Source organism: Maniola hyperantus, chromosome 24 (genome assembly GCF_902806685.2).
Source record: "Maniola hyperantus chromosome 24, iAphHyp1.2, whole genome shotgun sequence".
In the NCBI taxonomy this organism is placed as follows: domain Eukaryota; kingdom Metazoa; phylum Arthropoda; class Insecta; order Lepidoptera; family Nymphalidae; genus Maniola; species Maniola hyperantus.
Genome location: NC_048559.1, coordinates 7,863,223 through 7,886,284, shown reverse-complemented (window position 1 = coordinate 7,886,284; position 23,062 = coordinate 7,863,223). Strand labels below are relative to the sequence as shown.

At 38.4% G+C, this 23,062-nt stretch overlaps 3 protein-coding genes across 4 annotated transcripts; 2 read left to right on the top strand and 1 right to left on the bottom strand.

Moving 5' to 3' along the window:
- The first annotated feature begins 1,541 nt into the window (after positions 1 to 1,541).
- On the top strand, positions 1,542 to 4,485 carry LOC138404046 (snRNA-activating protein complex subunit 4-like). The gene has a single exon (XM_069506852.1). The coding sequence runs from the start codon at positions 1,792 to 1,794 to the stop codon at positions 4,360 to 4,362; it is 2,571 nt and encodes an 856-aa protein (XP_069362953.1). The 5' UTR covers positions 1,542 to 1,791; the 3' UTR covers positions 4,363 to 4,485.
- A 2,102-nt stretch (positions 4,486 to 6,587) lies between these two features.
- Tfb4 (transcription factor B4) lies at positions 6,588 to 20,147 on the top strand. Of its 2 annotated transcripts, none has more exons than XM_069506998.1 (9): positions 6,588 to 6,761; positions 7,287 to 7,467; positions 12,052 to 12,150; positions 13,404 to 13,500; positions 15,056 to 15,172; positions 16,276 to 16,404; positions 17,219 to 17,354; positions 19,186 to 19,222; positions 19,655 to 20,137. In XM_069506998.1, exons 1-9 carry the CDS (start codon positions 6,746 to 6,748, stop codon positions 19,716 to 19,718), a joined length of 876 nt encoding a protein of 291 aa, XP_069363099.1. In that variant the 5' UTR covers positions 6,588 to 6,745; the 3' UTR covers positions 19,719 to 20,137. The 2 variants fall into 2 exon arrangements, with proteins under 2 accessions (XP_069363099.1, XP_069363100.1); XM_069506999.1 differs by lacking the exon at positions 6,588 to 6,761 and adding an exon at positions 6,774 to 6,792 and having other exon boundaries at positions 19,655 to 20,147.
- Positions 20,148 to 21,057: 910 nt separating this feature from the next.
- Positions 21,058 to 22,953, bottom strand: LOC117993531 (uncharacterized). The gene is made up of 2 exons (XM_034981331.2): positions 22,693 to 22,953; positions 21,058 to 21,803 (listed from the first exon to the last, which is right to left on the bottom strand). Exons 1-2 carry the CDS (start codon positions 22,876 to 22,878, stop codon positions 21,636 to 21,638), a joined length of 354 nt encoding a protein of 117 aa, XP_034837222.1. The 5' UTR covers positions 22,879 to 22,953; the 3' UTR covers positions 21,058 to 21,635.
- Between the last annotated feature and the right edge of the window lie 109 nt (positions 22,954 to 23,062).

Sequence of the window (23,062 nt, the reverse complement as noted above, 5' to 3'; positions counted from 1 at the left end):
TTGGTTAATGCTCGCTCACTATTGGCCACAATGCATTGTTGCAACAAGAATTGCACAAATTCAGCCAATCAGAACAATTGAGATTGTAATAATGATTGATGCAGGTTTTAGACAATCGCCCTCCTTCACATGCAACTGGATCGAAATATCGATAATTCAAAATCATCATTTTAATCGTGGTAGTGGTTTTTAAAAATTGCATTATGAAGCAATAAAACGAACCCAACACATTTAAAAAAAGTGAATATATATCTAATTTAAAGAAAAAATAAAACACATCATTCAGATGAGATTCAGATGTGAAAATCCCTCACATGCTTTACAATGACATGTACCTACATCAATAAAATATGTATAATATTATTTTTTAGTTATTTTGTTATCTCTATGTTTTGTTGAATGTATATATTAAACGAAGAACGCTTTTATCTAATTTTAAAATTAGTTTTTGCAGGTGATTGATTTTTATGTCATTGACTCGCCGTGTTTGACGCGTTTACAATGTTACCCGTGACGACCGTACGAATATACCGTACCTCAGATTAAGAATCAAGGTAGATTTGGCATTAAAATAATAATACCTTGTTAGAGCAACCTTGTTTTTTTGTGTTTGTCATAGTTTAGCTTTTTTTGTTGGGCACGTCTTAGTTCGTGCCCAACAAACCTCTGTGATAGTAATTTATTGCGAATATTACGAGTTTTTGTTTAGTTTTCTGTTTTTTTAGTATTGAAGATGTGAAGAAGTCATTTATGTTGCATTGCTGTGTAAAAGTGGTAGCGAACGCAAATTATGAAACATAACCTTTCATGCGCAAGTGCTATTTCTTTTGTTGTTTTGTCCCTTTCGGACATACGCTTGTATAGGGTTTACATTCATCTAAGACTTGATAGTTAGTCTGAGTAGGTACCGTACCAGTGTTTCCATATGTAAATCGAGAATTACCGTGTTGAAGGGTTAAAATTACGGTGTTTCTAGATTAAATTACTGTGGATTAGCTAAAAGAATACCGTGTAAATTACCGTGTCATTTTTAAAAGAAAAATGTCACGAATTTGCTTTTTAATCAATTATTAATATTAGTTAAATCTCATTAATTTTACATTTCACCCCTTTCTAATTGCTTGAATAAGGACGAAAATAGATTGCTGAGATTTTGATGCTTAAACCCAGAGCAAGAGAAATGCTGCCATTACGAAATATGCTAACGTGACTGAGATTCGTACTCGTATTACGCATTATATTATGAATTTTTTACGTGATTTTTGTATTACGATGACACGGTCAAGGTAATGGCATGTTTACCTTGACGGTAGATTAGGACTGAATTACGGTGCATCTACGGTAATTACCGTGTACATGGAAACACTGTACCGTACCGATTTTTGGAGGCCAATCTATCCATAGTAGTCTATGGATAGATTGGCCTCCAAAAATAACATAAATAGAGTAGGTACCTAATAAATCAACTGAATGTCTACGACCGATTTATTATTTTCTTTTATTTTATTATCTATCAATGTACTCTGTGTTATCTATGATCTATCTAAATTCTAACCAAACCATTTTGCTTTTTTTGATTTTTGGTTTTCGTGGGGTTTTCGACCATTTTCGACGCCGAGAAAAATAAAGTTTTACGTAATTCGGTTTCGAGAACACTTTTGCTTTTGTCTGGATTAGGGAAAGTAAGGGGAATAAAAAGTTATGTTAATTGTTATCGTCCGTATTCCTATATTCACCGTGTGCACCACATTTTTAATTTTACCTACCTAGGCAAAAATCAAGTGCATTTTTATGGTAAAACCTAAAAATTTGAAATATAAAGTTAAAAACAAAGACAAAAACCAATCAAATATCAATATGAGTGATGAGACCAGTGAGTTTAGTGACGAAGAAAGTGAATCGGAAGATTTGGAGCAAAATAGCACTGCAATAGTAGAATTAATAGATATTGAGGAACCCAAACCCAGCACGAGTGCTTTCGTATCTCATGAAGCCTCTACACCTGTCGCGAGTATCTTCAGTATCACTTCGATTGACGGGGAGGACTCCAAACTATCTAAAGTCGAAACCGCCTTAAAGTGTAATAGAATGTTGGATGAAAAATTGCGAAAACTTGAAAATTTACTGCAAACTAGACTGCTTGAGTGCCGCCGAAGACTCACCGAAGTTCAAGGGGGGCATGTTTCCGAGGCGGACAGGTCGGAACGAAAACGAAAGTTTACTTATGTGACGTTTGGGAAGCCATACTTTAAAGACAAGCGTGGGTTGCCCGCCCCTGACAACCAGGATACAATATTGATGAAGAAATTGGAGATGTACGACTTCTCCAAAATACCCTCTGTACCCGGATGGACTGTGAACGACAAGTGCGAACTTTCCAAGCTCATACACAAGATATCGAAAGAAATAAAGAAGAAACGATTGAATTCCGAAATTCTATCTTTACAACGTGAAAATAAAAGATTGAAAACAACAAAGAATAATAGGAAAATATCCAACCTCAAAAGAGAGCTTGTTGGTGTCAATAGAGAGTCCCTGCAAACATTAGCTCTTCCCATAGATGAGGAGTACGACTGGAACTACATTGCTAAAAAGATGAGAAACAGGCACAGCCCTAATGCATATAGAGCTCTATGGAAAATATTTCTACATCCGTCTATAAATAAAAATGCTTGGACCAAATCGGAACACCTATCTTTGCAAAGAATTGCCTCCGAAAGGGAATTGCAAGACTGGGATGCTATAGCTGAGGAGCTAGGCACCGGCAGAACCAACTATCAGTGCTTTGTTTACTTCCGCACTAACATAAATAACACCTTTGCAAAACGAGCATGGACAAGTGAGGAAGAAAATCAGCTCTTGCTGTTAGTGGAATATCACAGAGAGGGGAACTATATTCCATGGGGCAAAGTTGCAGCGTCCATGGAAAACAGGACAAACATACAGGTGTATAACAAATACGCTCGCCTCATAGAATCCAGAAAAGGCAAATTTCTGCCCGAAGAAGATGCCGTTCTACTAACTTGTGTCAATAAATTTGGGCCAAAGTACAGAAGGATAACTGAATATCTCGAAGGTCGTTCCATGACTCAGATCCGGGAAAGACACCGTATTCTAATGAAAAGGCAATATTCAACAGTTTGGACAATCGGCGAAGATAGAAGATTGGTTCAGTTGCTAGCCAACCAAGATGGATCTACTAATTTTTCAAATGTGTCACAATATTTTCCAGGAAAAGATAGAATACATGTTAGAACTAGATACATAACATTATGTAGATGGATGAGAAGAAATCCTAACGTGGACCTCAAGCATGCACCGAGGCGTGGTCCGAGGCGATTAGATCACGGAAGGTCTACTGATGATCTCAATAAGGCTATAGAGAAGTTAAAGAAACGTGTAGCAGCAGGAGGTACTTCAGAAGGAAGGAAGGAAGGTAAGAAGGTAACTATTAAGAGGAAACCAAAATTAAGTAAAGATTCACCAGAAGAGGATATCGATGATGCAATAGTAGCCATTGTCAGCATGGAGAATGCGAGGAAAATGGAAGCACAAAAATTACAAGCATCCCAAGAGGAACATGAAAGTAATTGTATAATCGACGGAGAGTACAGAAGTTGTGATATTTCGATTCTACGAAAATTACTTATTTTATTAAAAGCAAAATTGAATAAGCAAAAGTTTGAAGATAGTCCCTTAAGTACTACATACAGAGGCCTCCTAGATCCTGAACCTGGACCGAGCACTGTTAAAATCAGCACGTATTCAAGAAAAGAGGCATTCAAAAAGACAGTAATGGCAGAAAAAGTAGACATTTGGGGAAATGCATTAAAAAAGCCAATGTCATATGTGCTTCCACCGCATTATGCAACAATTACTGGCTGCAAACAATTGATGGCACAATTCGTCAGATCCGAACCGGACAGCAAAGATGTGAGATATATGAATGCTCTTGCTATCAGAAATAACGCGATTAAGGAGGAAATTAAACTTTTGATGGAGCGCTTTAATTCCTTATTCATCTGGCCTATGCTTCTGTCGAACGCGTCGCCAGAAGATTGTAAAGTGACGAATGCAGAAGAGAGTGTACCATCGACATCAAAATCTGCCAAAAAAAATGTTGCGTGTAAAAAAGAAGAGAACAAACTTGCATTGTCATCGAAAAGGAATGAGCCGTCAACATCTAAATCTGCTAAAAAAGTTGTTTTTTGTAATAAAGACGACTACGGTCTTGCATTGCCCCAGCCTAAATCTAGGCAGAAAAATAAAATTGTAGATGACAATATAGACTTGAAGGCGTCAAAACGTGGCCACAAAATTAATATTGATGAAAGTTATTTTGTGGATCACTTCATGCCATAAATTTGTAGCCTCATAGCTCAGTGGTCAAGGATGGAACAGAAATTTGAAGATTTGTCTAATTTTAAGCTTATTTCGTGGTTTAACGACATATTTTAATGTAGATAACGGGTACATACCACGATTAATTTGATGTTTTTCAGTCCCGCAAATTGCTATTGAGCTGGAACCATGTCTCATTAACATCGAAATGACGTCAGCCGAAATAAAAATATTTGATCAGCTTGAAACTTCAGTCTAGTGCTGACGTCACTAAAATGGCGGCCACGCCATTAGCAATTTACGGGACTTATTGGTTCAAACGTTGGGTATTGCACTACATATTGTTTTATTTGCTATCACAAACTTATACAGGGAATTATGTGTCCACTCGCCTTCGTAAATTGCAATAACTGTAGTAATAAATTAAGTTACATTGGAAATGCTTATATTCTCTAAACAGATTTCTTCCAGCTTATAGTTTGAACGCGTTAGGTATACTTATCAATCACAGGCATACTAAAACGCACGAGGGAAAGAGAGTACTCTGCAAATGTGACCTAAGAAGGTCTTGGTTTTAAGTCTACTTTAATATTTCCACTACATATTTCGTCTTAAGTTAATATTTCCACTACATTGGCATCGATTCCGTTGTCTTTCTCCTAACTAAATTTAGAGTATCTGCATCCTTTTTTTTTAACAATGCTAAAAAGGGACAGAACATGAACTTTACATTTCAAGACTCTAAATTTTAGTGCACGCTACAAATTTAAACAGTAGGCTCGCGACTGTGCGCTAAAATCACGGGTTTTACCATCTAAAAATTAAATTTAAAACTGTCAAACTGTGTCTGTCCTTTTCATATTACATTAGTAAGAAGAGGGTGCGAATACTCTAAAATTAGGTTGTGCTCAGAATCAGTACCAATTATTTACTTTAGATAGCTACTTTATAGGGTTCTGTACCAGAAGAGTGCCAACGGGAACCATTACTAAGGCTGAAATCTATAGAGCGCACTTTGACTTTGCTCAGACTTAAGTTTCAGTTAAAACGAGACAGATTTATGCCAGCTATAATATAATGCTGTCTCGTTTTAACAGTGTCTTCAATCTGAGCAAAGTCAAAGTGCTGTCTATAGATTTCAGCCTAAGGGTGATGAGATCTATAGAGCTCACTCTGACTTAGCTTAGAGTTAAGAAAACAAGGCAGCTATATCTCTCACATAAATCTGTCTCGTTTTAACTCAATCTTAAGTCTGAGCAAAGTCAAAGTGTGCTCTGTAGATCTTTGCTATCATTGACAAATTAAAATGTATTGTATGTATGGAAATAATTTTGTATGTAGTGGACTTTCAATAAAATATAAAAACTAAGATTTTTAATTTATTATTCTTTCATCCTTTATTTATCTACACATTTTGATGGGTTATTCCCGTTAGGTTCAATTCACACTGGGATGGCAGTGGCGCGATGAGCACTTAGTTTAAAATAATTTTAAACAAACAGGTCGTGCGGCTGCCCAGGGGGCACCTCGAGTGACCTGGCGTCGTTGTCGCGCACGCTCGCTTTGTTCACTCCTTTGTATCTTTTTCAGAAAGAAATGCTATAATAACCAATCCCATCACTTTCAAACCAAACGCACGAGTTTTCTTGCCGAATGCAGGCTGCTACCTCAGAATACAGGAGGCCGTTGCCATCCCAGTGTGAATTAAGCCTTACATGTCACCTATGAGCATTTTTCTGTACCAATTTGGTACGGAACCTTAATCTTTTTTTTTTTTTAATGGCGCGCGGCTGCACCAAACGGGCGCAATTTACTTCGCCAATGTCGTGTGGAATTGAAGAGACACGATACGAATGGTTGGTGATAGCTGGGAAGAAGACTATCTATTAATTTGGATAATTTATAAGTAGCAGGTTTTAAGGAAACGGCGGGATTTTTACAAGTCTTGTGCGAAGCGAAATGTCGGTTTAATGATTGTAGCCAATCATTGCCAATACGTATTGAGTGTTGGCCAATCAGAGGAAACGCTACACAGTACAAACCGGCAATCGACGAACATTTCTTAAAACCTGCATCAATCATTATTACAATCTCAATTGTTGTGATTGGCTGAATTAGTGCTATCCCTGTTGCAACAATGCATTGTAGCCAATAGTCAGCGAGCGTCAACCAATCAGAGGTGATTGCAATCGTGACATTGTAGCTGTCATTCTACCGCAATCGTACAAGTTACAACTGTCAAATACCTACTTGATGTTGAAGTAAATAAATTGGCCCAAACAAAACAGCTGAAGTGCCGAAATTAAAAAACCGATATTTTAACCATTTTCTTCTTAGAGTTGTATCTAAATTGTATTAACTTACGGAAAGCGGAAAGATCTAGAATTTGTAAACCATCACGAAAATGGCAGACGAAGATTGTAAGTAAACTTTGATGTAACCTCAAAAATGGTTTGTTTTGATTCATTAGTTTCATAGTTTTTGAAAAAGTATGGTAGGGTCTGGAATGGATTTCTGGTTGGTACCATGCTTATGCCGCGTCTACACTACTCTACCGCCAAGCGATTTAGCGTTCTGGTACGAAGCGTTCATCAAAATCAGTTAGTCGTGAAAAGTTTGCTTACAGACACACTTTCGCATTTATAATATTTGCTAGATCAGTCAGTCTGTCACCTTTTCCTTTTATATGTTTAGACTAGCTTATGCTCGCGACTTCGCGTGAACTACACAAATTTCAAACCCCTATTGTACCCTCGTAGGGGTTGAATTTTCAAAAATACTTTCTTAGCGGATGCCTATGTCATAATAGCTATCTGCATGCCAAATTTCAGCCTGATCCGTCCAGTCGTTTGACCTGTGCGTTGATAGATCAGTCAGTCAGTCAGTCAGTCACCTTTTACTTTTATATATTAAAGAAGATTCTAAATTCTATTTATTTGTTCTAGGCCCGTCGGACAGCAGCCTCTTAGTAATAATTGTGGATACAAACCCAAACCAGCGGTATATAACTGAGGACCCGAAGGTGCTGACAGGATGCCTTGATGCAGTCATAGCGTTTGCCAATTCACACTTGATGCAGAAATCTAGGAACCAGCTAGCTGTGATAGGCTGTCATTTTCATAAAAGGTATGTTAGTAGAATTTTCGTTATTTTAAAGATATGTCTAGAATACAGTACAATTATGTATGTAATTATTTAAAATTAATAATCTAAGCCCGATTTTCATATCTCTAAGTTCAAAAACATAGGACTTTCATGTAAACTTGCAACCCCCCCTTTTAACCTACTTACGGTTGGAATTTCGAAAAATCCTTCCTTAGTGGATACCTAATCTTTCCAATGCACACACCCTCCAAATTTCATGTCTCTAAGACCAGCGGCTTAGCCTGTGCTTTGATATACAACATAGATCAGTCAGTCGGGACCAAGGCATAAATATAATCTACTATCCTTTTCCCCTGTTACCCTATTTCCCTATAAAAAGCTGTGATAGCCTAGTGGTTAGCACGTCCGCCTTTTAATCGGAGGTCGGGGGTTCCATCCCGGGCACGCACCTCTTACTTTTCGGAGTTATGTGTATATTTATTAATTAAATATCACTTGCTTTAACAATGAAGGAAAACATCGTAAGGAAACCTGCATGCCTGAGAGTTCTCCATAATGTTCTCAAAGGTGTGTGAAGTCTACCAATCCGCACATGGCCAGCGTGGTAGACTACGGCCAAAACCCTTCTCACTCTGAGAGGAGACCTGTGCTCTGTAGTGAGCCGGTTATAGGTTGATCGTGATGATGATGATCCTATTCCCCAGGAATCGTTATAAAAAGGTATAGCAACACATTATCCCTGTCATTTTAGTTTAGAGATTTATGTGGGATCTTCTCAGACCTGGGCGCGTTTGGAACCACGAGAATTCCAAATTTCTTTAGTTTTAAGTACATATTAATTATCACCACTATATCAGTCTTACAAATTACCAATTTAGACCATCAGTAAGCGTAACATCTCTGACTCGAGACTGCACTAAGCCAGCAGAAGAAAAACCCAAATGCTTACACTGCGGTGAAGCGCACCCTGCTAACTATCGGGGTTGCATGGTTGCCAAAGAAATGCAGATCCTAAAAAATAAGAATCTTAAAAAATCATCAAAATCATCCTCATCTTATCCTCAGCGTTCATCGAAACCTGAGAAATCTACTAATTCCCATATAATTAAAACTAATGAAGACACGAACAAAAGTGAACATCAAACTTATGCTCAAAAAGTCTCTAGAAATTTGCCAAGCACAAAACTGCCCCAGGGAAATATGGAGAGCAAACTAGATGAAATTCTCAAATACATGTCCTCGTTTGACGAAAGATTGCAAAAACTTGAAAGTGGCGCTAATAAGGCTACCAATAAGCCAAAAAAATGAATAATAAGCTTAAAATATTTGCATGGAACTCAAACGGACTACTACAACATCAACAAGAGCTACAAGTAGTCCTTGATACACTAAAGATTGATATTTGTCTAATATCTGAGACACATTTTACTAAGCAATCGTTTATTAAATTTAACAGTTATAAAGTGTACCATGCCATACACCCAAATAATACAGCGAGAGGCGGCAGTGCCATCTTAATTAAAGAAAATTTGTACCATTATCAAGAATTCCAATATGAGGAACAGGAAATTCAGGCAGTAGCTGTGAAGGTCAAAACTACAAAATACGAATTTTCGGTAGTAGCTATATATAGTCCCCCAAGGCATTCAATTTCAAAAGAATATTATGTGAACTTCCTCGAGAAAATTGGACATAGATTTATTATTGGAGGTGACTTTAACGCGAAAAATACCTTTTGGGGCTCCAGATTGACTACTACAAAAGGTAGAGAACTCTTAAGTGCCATTAAAGATTTAAAATGCGATGTAATAAGTACAGGTAAGCCTACCTACTGGCCTACAGATACGATGAAAATACCAGACCTAATTGACTTTTTTATTTATAAAAACATATCAACAAAATATCTAGACATTGATGAAATGTTCGACATGAATTCAGATCATTCTCCTATTCTCTTAACGCTAAGTGACACAATCATATATAAAGAAACCTATCCTGGTCTTGTAAACAAAAATACAGACTGGGACAGCTTCAAAATGGATTTGACTAACAATATTAACTTAAATGTGCCGCTTAAAAACTCGGAACAACTGAACGAAGAAGTAAGAAAATTTGTATTAGATATTCAGCTGGCTGCTTGGAATAATACACCAAAGCTTAGGAAAAAGCCCCAAGGAGTGGTTGCTTATCCCAAAAATATCCTTGAACTCATCATTGAAAAGAGAAGGCAAAGAAAAAAGTGGCATCATTCAAGATCTCCACTTGATAAAAGGTTGCTGAATTACTTGACTAAGGCACTAAAGAAACAAATCAAAAACTTTAATGATTCGTCAACCTACAGTTATCTCCAAAGCCTCACGAGTGAAAGGAGTACCGAATATTCACTTTGGAAAGCAACTAGGAATTTAAAAAGACCATGTATGCATATTCCTCCAATTAAAGAAGAAAATGGAATGTGGGCAAGAAATAGTGAGCAAAAAGCTAAAAGATTTGCAGAACATCTCGAAAAAATATTTCAACCAAACGAAGGAGAGCACATTGATTTTTCTACGATGGAAACAAATCAAGAAAACTCTCCCATTAAACTAGTAACGCCAAAGGAAATACTCAGTATGATTAATAAACTGAACTTAAAAAAAACTCCAGGATATGATCTTATTACTACAGAAATCCTGCGAAACCTTCCAAAAAAAGGAATCGTAAAATTAACGACGCTGATTAATGCAGCATTTAGAATTAAGCACGTCCCTGATTTGTGGAAAGTTGCAGAAGTAATTATGATTGCCAAACCAGGCAAACCACCAAATGAGGTTACATCATACAGACCAATTTCTCTGCTACCAATTATCTCAAAACTTTTTGAGAAGCTACTGCTCAGCAGATTGAAACCTATATTAGATGAGAAAAATCTGATTCCTGACCATCAGTTTGGATTCAGGGAAAAGCACTCGACAATCGATCAAGTACACAGAATAACAAATATAATTGAAAGAACACTAGAAGAAAAGAAAGTCTGTTCAACCGTATTTCTTGATGTAGCACAAGCCTTTGATAAAGTCTGGCATGAAGGTCTTGTTCAGAAACTTAAAGTATTACTTCCTCAACCATTTGCAAACATATTAGAATCATATATATCTGATAGAGTATTTCGAGTGAGGCAAGAGGAAGCTTACTCCAAACTCAAGGTGATCAAAGCTGGAGTACCTCAAGGAAGCGTTCTGGGACCTGTCCTTTATCTCCTGTACACGTGTGATCTTCCACAACCCGATCACAATACCATCGCTACTTTTGCCGATGATACTGCTATCGTAGCTGTGGGTAATACTCACCAGGAGGCATCGGGAAAAGTTCAAATAGCTCTAAATGAACTACATAAATGGACGAAAAAATGGAGAATAAGACTTAACGATTCCAAGTCTGCCCATATTGATTTTACTAATAAAATACCAAAATATTATCCCATTTATATTGACCAACAAAAGATACCCTATGCTAACACGGCAAAATATCTTGGAATGACTCTTGACAGTAAGCTACGCTGGAAAGCACATGTCAAGAAGAAAAAAGAAGAGCTAGAGTTACGGTACAAAAAATTGTACTGGCTCATAGGCAGAAACTCATCACTGTCAACTAAAAATAAGATACTATTATACAAACAAGTCCTAATGCCAGTGTGGACTTATGGTATCCAGTTGTGGGGCTGTACCAGAAAGACCAATTTACTAATAATTCAGCGATTCCAAAATAAAGTGCTTAGGGGTATCGTCAATGCACCCTGGTACGTCAGGAATGTAGACATTCATCGCGATCTCCAAATGGGCTTCGTGGACACAGCTATTAGCAAACACGCTAAATCCCACGAACGCAGGCTCCATGAACATGTTAACGTCGAGGCTATCCAGCTCCTCGACAACACAGACCTAATACGTAGACTTAAGAGGACTAAGCCTTTTGAGCTAGTGTAGTTATAGTGAAAGTGTAGTGCTAGTGCAAATCAAAGATCACACAAGCAAAGTGAAAGCATAGTGCTAGTGCAATTTAAAGAACACAAGAACAAAGTGTCTTCCAATAAGGTATCTTAACTATAAACTAAGCTAAGTCAATGGACAGATTCTTAGGTATAAGTACGTTTATAAGTTTAGGTTAATATAATATTGCTTATTAGCCTCTTTCATAGGCTAGATTGTAATGGTAGTAAAGTACTGGTGACAGTGCTTTACGACAAAAAAAAAAAAAAAAAAAAAAAAAAAAGTAAGCGTAACATTTTACCTATCGATACTTCCATACTAATATTATAAATGCGAAAGTGTGTCTGTCTGTCTGTCTGCTAGCTTTTCACGGCTCAACGATTCAACCGATTTTGACGAAATTTGGTACATTGATAGCTTGCATCCCGGGGAAGGACATAGGCTACTTTTTATCCCGAAAAATAGAAGAGTTCCCACAGGATTTTTAAAAACCTAAATCCACGCGGACGAAGTCGCGGGCGTCATCTAGTTCTGAATAAATAGAGTTTTGAGTTTTTTTTAATTGTATACAACAGAATTAGCCATTTTATTTGTAATCATTTTGTTATTATTGAATTCCATTTATTTCCTTTTCCAGTGAATACTTGTACCCTTCTCCGGGAAAACCTTTGGATGTGCGACAGATTGATGGCCAGTATGAACTGTTTACCCTTGTGGAGAAAACTATCAAAATGAGGTAACTTCTTTTGAAAATATGTACTACCATCACAATAGTTTTAAGTAATTAAATGTCACTTGCTTTAATGGTGAAGGAAAACATCGTGAGGGAACCTGCATACCTGAGAGTTCTCCATAATGTTCTCAATGGTGTAGGAAGTCTACCAATCGGCACGGGCCAGCCTGGTAGACTATGGCCAAAATCCTTCTCACTCTGAGAGGAGTAGTGTAGTGTAGTGAGCCGGCAATGGGTTGATCATGATGATCTAAAAAATAAAGAAGAATATAAATGTTTATTTTTTGAAAGATGTGCAGTGCCACACATCACACATTGTACTTAAAAGGTTTTTCTATCTCTTCCACTCTAAGGAGTTTTGGTTTTCTGCCTAACGGCGATTACGCACTGCACTCCCGTCATCCGAGTTCTATCCGTCATCCGTGAGAATACCAGCGATTATCTACGACATAATATGTCATAAGCTCCCATATAAAACAAAACCGGCCAAGTGCAAGTCAGACTCGCCCACTGAGGGTTCCGTACAACAATTGTATTTTATCGACATTTTGTACGATGAATTAAAAAAACTATTATGTATAAAAATAAATAAAAATCTGTTTTAGAATGTACAGGTAAAACCCTTTCATATGATACCCCACTTGATATAGCAATCTTACTTTGAATGTCGAAAATAGCAATATTTGTTCGAAACAAATTTTTTTTTTCTTGTGATGTGACCACAAATTCACGGTTTTCAGATTTTTCCCTAATGTCTGATATAAGACCTACCTACCTGCCAAATTTCATGATTCTAGGTCAACGGGAAGTACCCTGTAGGTTTCTTGACATACAGACAGACAGGGTTATTCTATCCAGGGAATCCTATAAGGGTTCCGTTTTTCCTTTTGAGGTATGGAACCCTAAAAAGCAACGTATTTTCACGGACTCGGATCAGATGAGTGCGTTTTCTCCGTTACTCATCAACGAGTATGAATTATTCACGCCATGGAATATGAACGCCACATAATATTGTAAAGCTTGTTTAAATTATTTGGTCTCTTCAAACGTGCTGTTATAAATTTATAATTAATAACTACTTAAGTAATCTGTAAAACAAAATTGTAATCCTATTTGGCCTTATTTTCAGTCAGTTATTATGTAAAATTATATTGTATGTGTCGCTGTTGATTGCAAATAAACGAATAAAATAAAATAAAATCTCTGGTATTGCTTCCACCAGAGTTTATAGGTCTATCACCATAGTATTGTTACAGATTAGTGAACTTAATCAAGAGTCAGCCTCAAGAGGAAAGGCCGGGGGAGTCCTTATTGGCTGGAGCTTTGGCCATGGCACTATGTTTTATTACTAGGGTAGGTATAAGGTCACGATTACACCTGTAAGTTTTACTCACGTAAGTCGCTTACGTATTTACGCACTTACAAGAATGTTTACGTTTGAGAATTTATCGTAAGTTAATCATATTTACGTAAGTAAAACTTACTGGTATAATTGCGGCCTAAAAATCAAAATTTTTTTATTGCATGTAAGACAACTATAGTGTCTCTTATGTCTTTTGTCGTCTGGGAATCGACCACCAGTTGAGAATTCAAACACCGCATCTTCAAAAACCTTATCTTATTATTTACTAGATGATGCCTGCAACTTTTTTCGCTCTAGGCTGGTTTATCCAGGTGGCTATAGGTTTAAAAAAAAATCCAGGATCAAAAGTAGCATATCCTTCCACATATCAGAATGCTATTGCAGTACGAAATCTCGTCAAAATTGGTCAAACGGATGGGTTGTAAAAAGCTAGCAGACAAACAGACACACTTTCGCATTTTTTTTAACTGATATTTAAAAAAAAATGCGAATGTGTGATTCCATGTCCATGTTGATTGTGACTGATAGCTATTCTCCTTTCTCCTCCAACTAAGCGTAAAGCTTGTGGTAGGAGTAGGTACGACAATAGCGCAATGGGTGGGGCTTAAACTTTTAACCGCCAACCTTACGGATTCCTGTCCTCGGCTCCTTTAATCGCTGAGGCTCAATTATTACAGTTATAGCGCATAACTGAGTGAGTAGGCTCCCGCGGTAGTGGCGCGGTGCGGGGGGGGGGGGGGGGGGCAGTTGTCCCAAGTTGACGAATCACTGAGCCCTCGCGTCACGTCATCACACCCTCCTGAATCTACAACGTTAGTTTTAGCTAACGCAAAAACCGAAACACGTGTATTTTACATAAAGAATATAATATACTAGCTTATGCCCGCGACTTCGTCCGCGTGGACTACGCAAATTTCTAACCCATATTTTACGGCCTTAGGGGTTGAATTTTCAAAAATTCTTTCTTAGCGGATGCCTACGTCATAGTGGCTATCTGCATGCCAAATTTCAGCCCGATCCGTCCAGTGGTTTGAGCTGTGCGTTGATAGATCAGTCAGTCAGTCACCTTTTCCTTTTATATATTTAGATTCAAAAATATTTAATGAGAATTTACGAAGTTAAAAGCTTGTTGTGTTGAGTCGTTGTCATCGCAAAAACATGGTCACCCCGAGCGAGCGGCTGTGAGCGAACGAGACGGCTGGCGTCGATCGTGCGTGCTCTCGCTTGCACGGCTCCAATCATGCGGTTATTCCACTAGGTGTCCAAACTGGCAGGATTTTTTTTGGTCAAAATATAATACGTTGTAAAAATGATTGCAATCGATTCTGTTACTGATTCTGAACAAACTTTCAGATTTTTCTTATAATAAAACTAACGTTGTATAAAAGGGGAACTATCAACGCACAGCTCAAACTATTGGATGTATCGGGCTGAAATTTAGTATAAGAAGAAGAATAAGAAGAATAATTTATTTTGAATTTAGAATTTAGACACAAGAAACAAGTTTCCTACCCTCTTTCCTACAGTATGGATGATTGAATACAGATGCGGAGACAGTCTCCGCCCGGGATTCGCTTGAGCAGCCGCATCCTCATCGTGACAGGCAGCTGTGACACCGCACAGCAGTACATCAACTACATGAATGTGTTCTTTACTGCGCAGGTAAGATATGCGCCAGAAATTAGAATTAGAATTTGTTAATTAATCACTTGGTACACAATCAATTAATTTACAAAACCACTATAATAATTAATAATCAGTAAAATAATATGTGTAAACAAAAACAACACAATCGACTGCATTAGTGAATTACTGCGTCGCAATTCTATCGCCCATCCCTGGAGTAATGAAACTTAACACATAATTGATTAGTCTAAATATAACATTCATTACATTAATCAAAGTAAGTAGTAAAATTACTTTAAAATACCAGTTACAGTGCGACATGACTATCTTGGCGCGTGGCGAAAATCGGAACTAACGTTGCCGTCAAGTGTCCTCTTTGTTCTTGTTTGAATGGTCTAAGCCTTTGTCCTCCAGCAGCGTCCCCCTGTCAATGTCATTTAAGTGCCAAGAGAGCCTTGTCGCACTGTAAATGGCTTATAGAACCGATAGACGTCCACTGCTGGACATATGTCTCTCGTATGGACTTCCACACGCCACGGACTTGCGCCGCCTGAATCCAGCAGCTTCCTGCGACTCGTTTGATGTCCACCCAGTTGGAGGAGGTCTTCCATAACTGCGCCTTCCGTTACGAAGCCGCCAACCCCCTAAGACACCTATTGGTTTTTCGAACTATGTGCCCTGCCCAGCTTCGTAACCCACTGAGCTACATCGATTATTCTGGCTCTCCAATTGATCTCCTCATTTCTGATTTGATCTCATAGCGAAACTCCAAGCGATAGCTCTCTCCATCGCTCGATGAGTGACTCTGAAGTCTGAGCTTTCTTATGGAATCCATAGTTAGCTAACTTTAAATACTAAAAATTTTGTCAGAGACCATCTCGCTCTGAAAATGACTTTGTGATATGAAAAATTAGAGGATGTCCGCGACTTCGTCCGCGTGGATTTAGGTTCTTAAAAATCCCGTGGGAACTGTTTCATTTTTCGGGATAAAAAGTAGCCTATGCCCTTTCCCGGGATATAAGCTTACTCTGTACCAAATTTCATCAAAATCGGTTACTGTTGGGCCGTGAAAAGCTAGCAGACAGTCAGACAGACACACGTAAATTTCACATTTTTAATATATGGATGTCTATTTTCAGAAGCAGCAAGTATTATTAGACGTATGCTCGTTGGACAAGCATCTAAGTTTACTGCAACAAGGCTGTGACATCACAGGGGGTCTCTACTTGAAGGTCCCTTCCTTGGACGGCTTGCTGCAGTATTTATTGGTGAGTCGACATGTTTTACTAGGGACCCCTACACTTTCAGGAGCACAAGTATTATTAGACTAAGGGCCGGTTGTTTCAAACCATTGGTCTTCGTAAGATACGTTCGTTAAAATTTAACAGACGTAGACGAACTTTAACATCTGTTAATTTACGTGCGTTGCTTCATTGTACAAAAAACTGTTCGTCATTGTTATTTTGGTTGCGAAACTAATACTAAAAATTAACTTACTTTTCCGTATCCTTTTTTTATTTCATTTTAAGTATATATATTTTTTTTTTTTTTTTTTTAAGAATATTAGCCATGTTAAATGACTAATATTCCCCTTTCCTCTCCAACTAAGCGTCAAGCTTGTGCTAGGAGTAGGTACGACAATAGTGCAACGGGCGGGGTTTGAACCGTCGACCTTTCGGTTTTCAGTCCACTCCTTTACCCGTTGAGCTATTGAGGCTCTAAATTATATACATAGTTATTAATATTGCTACTTCGCATTTTAAACACTTTTTCTTTCTTACAAATTCTCTTTCATCTTCAAAAAAACTACCATTAAAAGCTTTGAATTAAATTGATTCCATTATAATTTGTAAATAAAATATTCCGTATGTAGGAAGTATGAAGTTACGAACTGATTTGACGAACACCAATGGCGCCAGCGCTGGTTAACGTAAACGTAACTTTTTAACGAACGTTAGCGCTAATAGATGCTGAATCAACGCTTTTTCTTTACTTACGTTCGTTAGCGCCATATTTAAAGGTTACGTGTCCGTCAAAGTTTGTTGAAACAACCGGCCCTTAGTATTATTTTCTTTATTCCAGTGGGTATTTCTGCCAGAAGCGTGGGAGCGCAAAGAGTTGGTGTTACCCGGGCGGGGTAGAGTGGACTACAGGGCCGCTTGCTTCTGTCACAGGGAGCTGCTCACCATTGGCTATGTGTGTTCTGTGTGTCTCAGTGGTAAGTCACTCATTTTTGACAGCAACACTGAGGCTGAGACCTATAGAGGCTACTTTGACTTTGCTCAGACTAAAACGAGACAGATTTATGTGACCGCGACCATTTGGAAAGCAAGGCCAAATTAGCCTCCAAAAAGCTTGGGGTGCTCAACAGAGCAAAGCGGTACTTCGCGCCCGAGCATAGGCTCCTACTCTATAAGGCGCAAGTCCGCCCTCACATGGAGTACTGCTCCCACCTTTGGGCTGGAGCACCCCAGTACCAACTCCTTCCATTTGATCGGATCCAAAGGCGGGCTGTTCGACTTGTGGACGATCCCAAACTAACCGGCTCGTTGGAAAGCCTGGAGCACCGCAGAGACGTTAGCTCTCTATGCGTGTTCTATCGCCTGTATAATGGGGAGTGCTCTGAAGAGCTTTTTGACCTCATTCCACCCTCTTTTTTCTACAACCGCACCGCGCGCCACCGTAAGGAATTTCACCCTCACCATCTGGGTGTCTGGTGCACTTCGACCGTCCGCTGCGCCAGATCCTTCTTTCCACGCACGTGCAAACTGTGGAACCAACTCCCATCGGCGGTGTTCCCACTAGATTATAACATGGGGTTATTCAAGGGGCGGACCAACAAATTCCTAAAGGCCGGCAACGCATCGGCGGCTCCTCTGGTGCTGCAAATGTTCATGGGCGGCGGTAATCACTTAACATCAGGTGACCCGCCTGCTCGCTTGCTCGCTATATCTATCAAAAAAAAAAAAAAAAAATGTGAGAGACTAGCTTATGCTCGCGACTTCGTCCGCGTGGACACACACTTCAAACCGCTATTGCAACCCCTTAGGGGTTGATTTTTCAAAAATCCTTTCTTAGCGGATGCCTACGTCATAATAGCTATCTGTATGCTAAATTTCAGCATGATCCGTCCAGTAGTTTGAGCTGTGTGTTGATAGATGAGTCAGTCAGTCACCTTTTCCTTTTATATATTTAGATATAGCTCTGTCTCGTTTCTAAGTCAGAGTGCGCTCTATAAATCTTACCCTTAGTCTGCTGGCACTAACCATGTGTCCTGCCCATTGACAATTCAGCTTCGCAACCCGTTGAGCTATGTCGGTTACTCTAGTTCTCCTACGGATCTCCTCGTTTCTGATTTGATCACGTATAGAGAAACTCCGCACATAGCTCTCTCCATCGCCCGCTGAGTGACTCTGAGCTTTCTTATGAGGCCCATAGTTAGCGACCATGTCTCGGATCCATATGTTATCATCATCATGGTCAACCTATCGCCGGCTCACTACAGAGCACAGTCTCTCAGAGTGAGGGTTTTGGCCATAGTCATAAGTCATAATAACCACGCTGGCCATGTGCGGATTGGTAGACTTCACACACCTTTGAGAACATTATGGAGAACTCTCAGGCATGCAGGTTTCTTCACGATGCTTCACTGTTAAAGCAAGTGATATTTAATTACTTAAAATTGACTGGTTTAACGCTTGTAGTGAATAAGTAGTTCAACATAAACACAACTATCTGCCACACACTATATCCTTCCGTAGTTGGGTAAAATCCATACTAATATTATAAATGCGAAAGTGTGTCTGTCTGTCTGTCTGTCTGCTAGCCTTTCACGGCCCATCCGTTCAACCGATTTTGACGAAATTTAATACAGCGATAGATTTCATCCCGGGGAAGGACATAGGCTACTTTTTAGCCCGGAAAGTCAAAGAGTTCCCACGGGATTATAAAAACCTAAATCCACGCGGACGAAGTCGCGGGCATCATCTAGTGCTAAAATAATTTAAAAACGTTAGTTTAATTTTTAATATTATCTTTTTTATTTCCAGTGTTCTGTAAATTCAGTCCGATTTGCACGACTTGTCAGTGAGTATAATTTTTTTTACAATAGGTTTCAATATTTAATTTTTTTAAATAACTACTCAGGATTAAAATAAAATCATTACTTATATCATCATCATGATCAACCCATTGTCGGCTCACTACAGAGCATGGGTCTCCTCTCAGAGTGAGAAGGGTTTTGGCCATAGTCTACCACGCTGGCCATGTGCGGATTGGTAGAGTTCACACACCCTTGAAAACATTATGGAGAACTCTCAGGCATGCAGGTTTCCTCACGATGTTTTCCTTCACCGTTAAAGCAAGTGATATTTATTTAATTAAATCGCACATAACTCTGAAAAGTCAGAGGTGCGTGCCCGAGATCGAACCCCCGACCTCCGATTAGAAGGCGGACGTCCGACTAGGCTTTCACAGCTTTTTTAATTATATGTATTACAAAAAATATAATTTTTTCAGCACTGTGTTCAAAATCGGCGGTCCCCTCGCCATCAAGCCAAAGAAGAAAAAGATGAAAACATAACAAACTAAATCTCTAAGTTAACTATTTACTAATAGTTATCTATAAGTTAACAATTTAGGTCTTAAGTAATCTCTCTCTTATAAATAAATAATAATAAAAACAATCAATTTAAATGATTTAGATTATTATCTATCAATAAAAGCATATGGATGTACGTAAATAAATAGGTACATAATCACTACCCATATTATAAATGCGAAAGTGTGTTTGTTTGTTGGTTTGTCATTCAATCACGTCGCAACAGAGAAACGGATCGACGTAATTTTTTCCATGGGTATGCTTGTAAACGATAAAAAATGCATATAAATTATCAACTTTCGGAAATCAGTTTTTATTTTTTGCATCAAACGAAATTTTATATTTTTTTTTTAATAAAAAAATATTAGCCGTATTAAATGACTAATATTCCCCTTTTCTCTCCAAAGCCGTGCCGCCAAGCGATTTAGCGTTCCGGTACGATGCCGTGTAGAAACCAAAGGGGTATGGGTTTAATAAAAACTGCCATACCCCTTCCAGGTTAGCCCGCTATCATCTTAGACTGCATCATCACTTACCATCAGGTAAGATTGCAGTCAAGGGCTAACTTGTATCTGAATAAAAAAAAAAAAAAACTAAGCGTCAGGCTTGTGCTAGGAGTAGGTACGAAAATAGTGCAACGGGCGGGGTTTGAACCGTCGACCTTTCGGTTTTCAGTCCACTCCTTTTCCGGTTGAGCTATTGAGGCTCTATTATAATAATATAATAGAGATAGGTATAATTAATTATACCGAGGTAACCCGCAGAATTCAAAATAAGCTTAGAAGTGGCAAAACAGCGTGAGTTCGTCGCCACGCAAATTACCTACTATATAGAAAACTAAAGCTTCACTCGGGTGGAATTTAGAAAATCGGCGTGGGGGTAGAATTTTCAAAAATCCTGAAATAGATACCTACGTTTTTTTTTCTTTTGTAACCGAAAACCCAAATATCAATGGAAATAACTTGAAAAATGACGGACTTACAAACTTCCATCCCCCATTTACCCCCTTAGGGGTGGAATTTCGAAAAATCCTTTCGTTTACCTCCAAATTTCATGTCTCTAGGATTAGTCGTTAGGCTGTGCGTTGATATATAATTCAGTCAGTCAATCAGGACTTTGAATTTTATATATGTAGAAGATAGAAGTGCCTAGCCCGGAATTTAAAAAAAATCTTTTTTTATTCAATTAACCTTTTACAAGTACTTTTGAATCGTCAAATGCATCTACCACTGGTTCGGAACGCCTTTTAAAGTACTAGGTATAATGATTTAAATCTCAACTAGGCAAGTGCAGTCGATATCTGATAACTGTGATAAGTTAATATTAACATGTTTATTTACAATACAGCCACTTAAAAGTTAAAATTAATACATAATTTTATCAAATGCGGTAAAATAAACACTCCTCAGGGAATTTCCTGTGAAAATAAAGGCGCAAACACATTGATATAGCACCTTAAGCTTATTTCAAACTACGTGTTTCGAACTGGCGTTCCCAACATTCGCACCGATTTTTGGGTTCCGTACCTCGAAAGGAAAAAAGGAACCCTTTTATAGGATGCTTATATAGAACCCTCGGTGCGCGAGTCTGGCTCACACTTGGCCGGTTATTACTCTAAAAATTGGTACGAATGTTGGGAACGCTAATATTGACCGGACTATAATATACAGTACGCGGCCGAAAGTAATGTACATCGGCCTTTAGAATGACATTTCGGCTTTGTAGAGCGTTGTCTCTGTCACTCATACCTATATGACGTTTTGTCGGTTTCTTCGACAGAGACGGTGCTCTACAAATCTGCTATCGCTGTCTAAAGGTCGATGTACATCATTTTCGGCCGAGAACTGTAATTTATATCCCGTAGTTTGAAATAAGTTTTTATATATATATAAAAAAGTGTTATAAATCAGTAATTTGAATTTTGTGAATAATTTCGAAAGCAGTGTCTATTTCTTCTTCGACGTTGAGACTGAGTCGGTTTTCTGTTTTAGTAATATTTTCTGTCACTGAGGGCCTTTGAGTTTTCTGAACTTCAGTGTTCTTCGGTTTTTCTGCATTCTGTGTATCCTGCAACGATAAAGAGTTCCAATTAATATTTTAACCAGAATCCAAACTAATATTATAAACTAGCTGATGCCCGCGGCTTCACCCGCGTGGATTTATGTTTTTGAAAATCCCGTGGGAACTCTTTGATTTTCCGGGATAAAAAGTAGCCTACGTCACTCTCCAGGTCTTTAGTGAAGTGGCAAGCGGCAGAGCACATAGTGCGAAAAACCGATATGTTGGTGTCCCATGGCGACTTCGCACCCGAAAGCGCAGTTGCCAGTTTTTTTTAGGGTTCCGTACCTCAAAAGGAAAAACGGAACCCTTATATTGATCACTTTGTTGTCTGTCTGTCTGTCTGTCTGTTTGTCAAGAAACCTACAGGGTACTTCCCGTTGACCTAGAAACATGGAATTTGGAAGGTAGGTAGATATTATAGCTGATAAGCTGACATTTGGGGAAAAATCTGAAAACCGTGAATTTAGGGTTAGATCACACAAAAAAATTAAATTGTGGTCATGAACTAATAATTACTATTGTATATTAAGTATCATATGAAAGGTCTTCACCTGTACATTCGAAAACAGATTTTTATTTATTTTTAAATTTCATAGTTTTTGAATTATCTTGCAAAATGTCGAAAAAATACGACTGTAGTACGGAACCCTCATTGCGCGAGCCTAATTCGCACTTGCCCAGTTTTTTTTTTAAATTTATAGACTAGAATTTGGCTGCAATCAGCCAAGTGATGATGGATGCAGCCTAGGATGGAGCGCGTTTGCCTATAAACAATTAAAATGCTAGAAGGGCGTTCTATATCCTAGCGGTTGGAGTTAGAAACGAGGAGGCAAATCGCTTCGTACGAGTCTATGTGGAATATGCTTTTAATTTAAATAAAGAGAACCATACTAACTTGATTATAAACATCTAAAGACAGCGAATGTCGTTTCTTGATAGCCTGTTTCATCCTGCCCGACCTGGATATGGACAGTTTTCGTCCCAAAGGCAAAGGGTTACTCTTATCTTCTTCGTTTTCTTCATAGCGAGAGTTTTTCCTTCTCTCAGTTGTGTTGAAAAATGATTTGATGAACTTCGCCATAGGGTTAAGGCGATGGGGCTAGGGGTACAAAGCCTGGGCGCTAGGGCCCTGGCTTATCGACCTCTTCCAGTTATTTTTGTGCTAGAAAAAATATACTTATCTAAATATATAAAAGAAAAAGGTGACTGACTGACTGATCTATCAACGCACAGTTCAAACTACTGGACGGATCGTGCTGAAATTT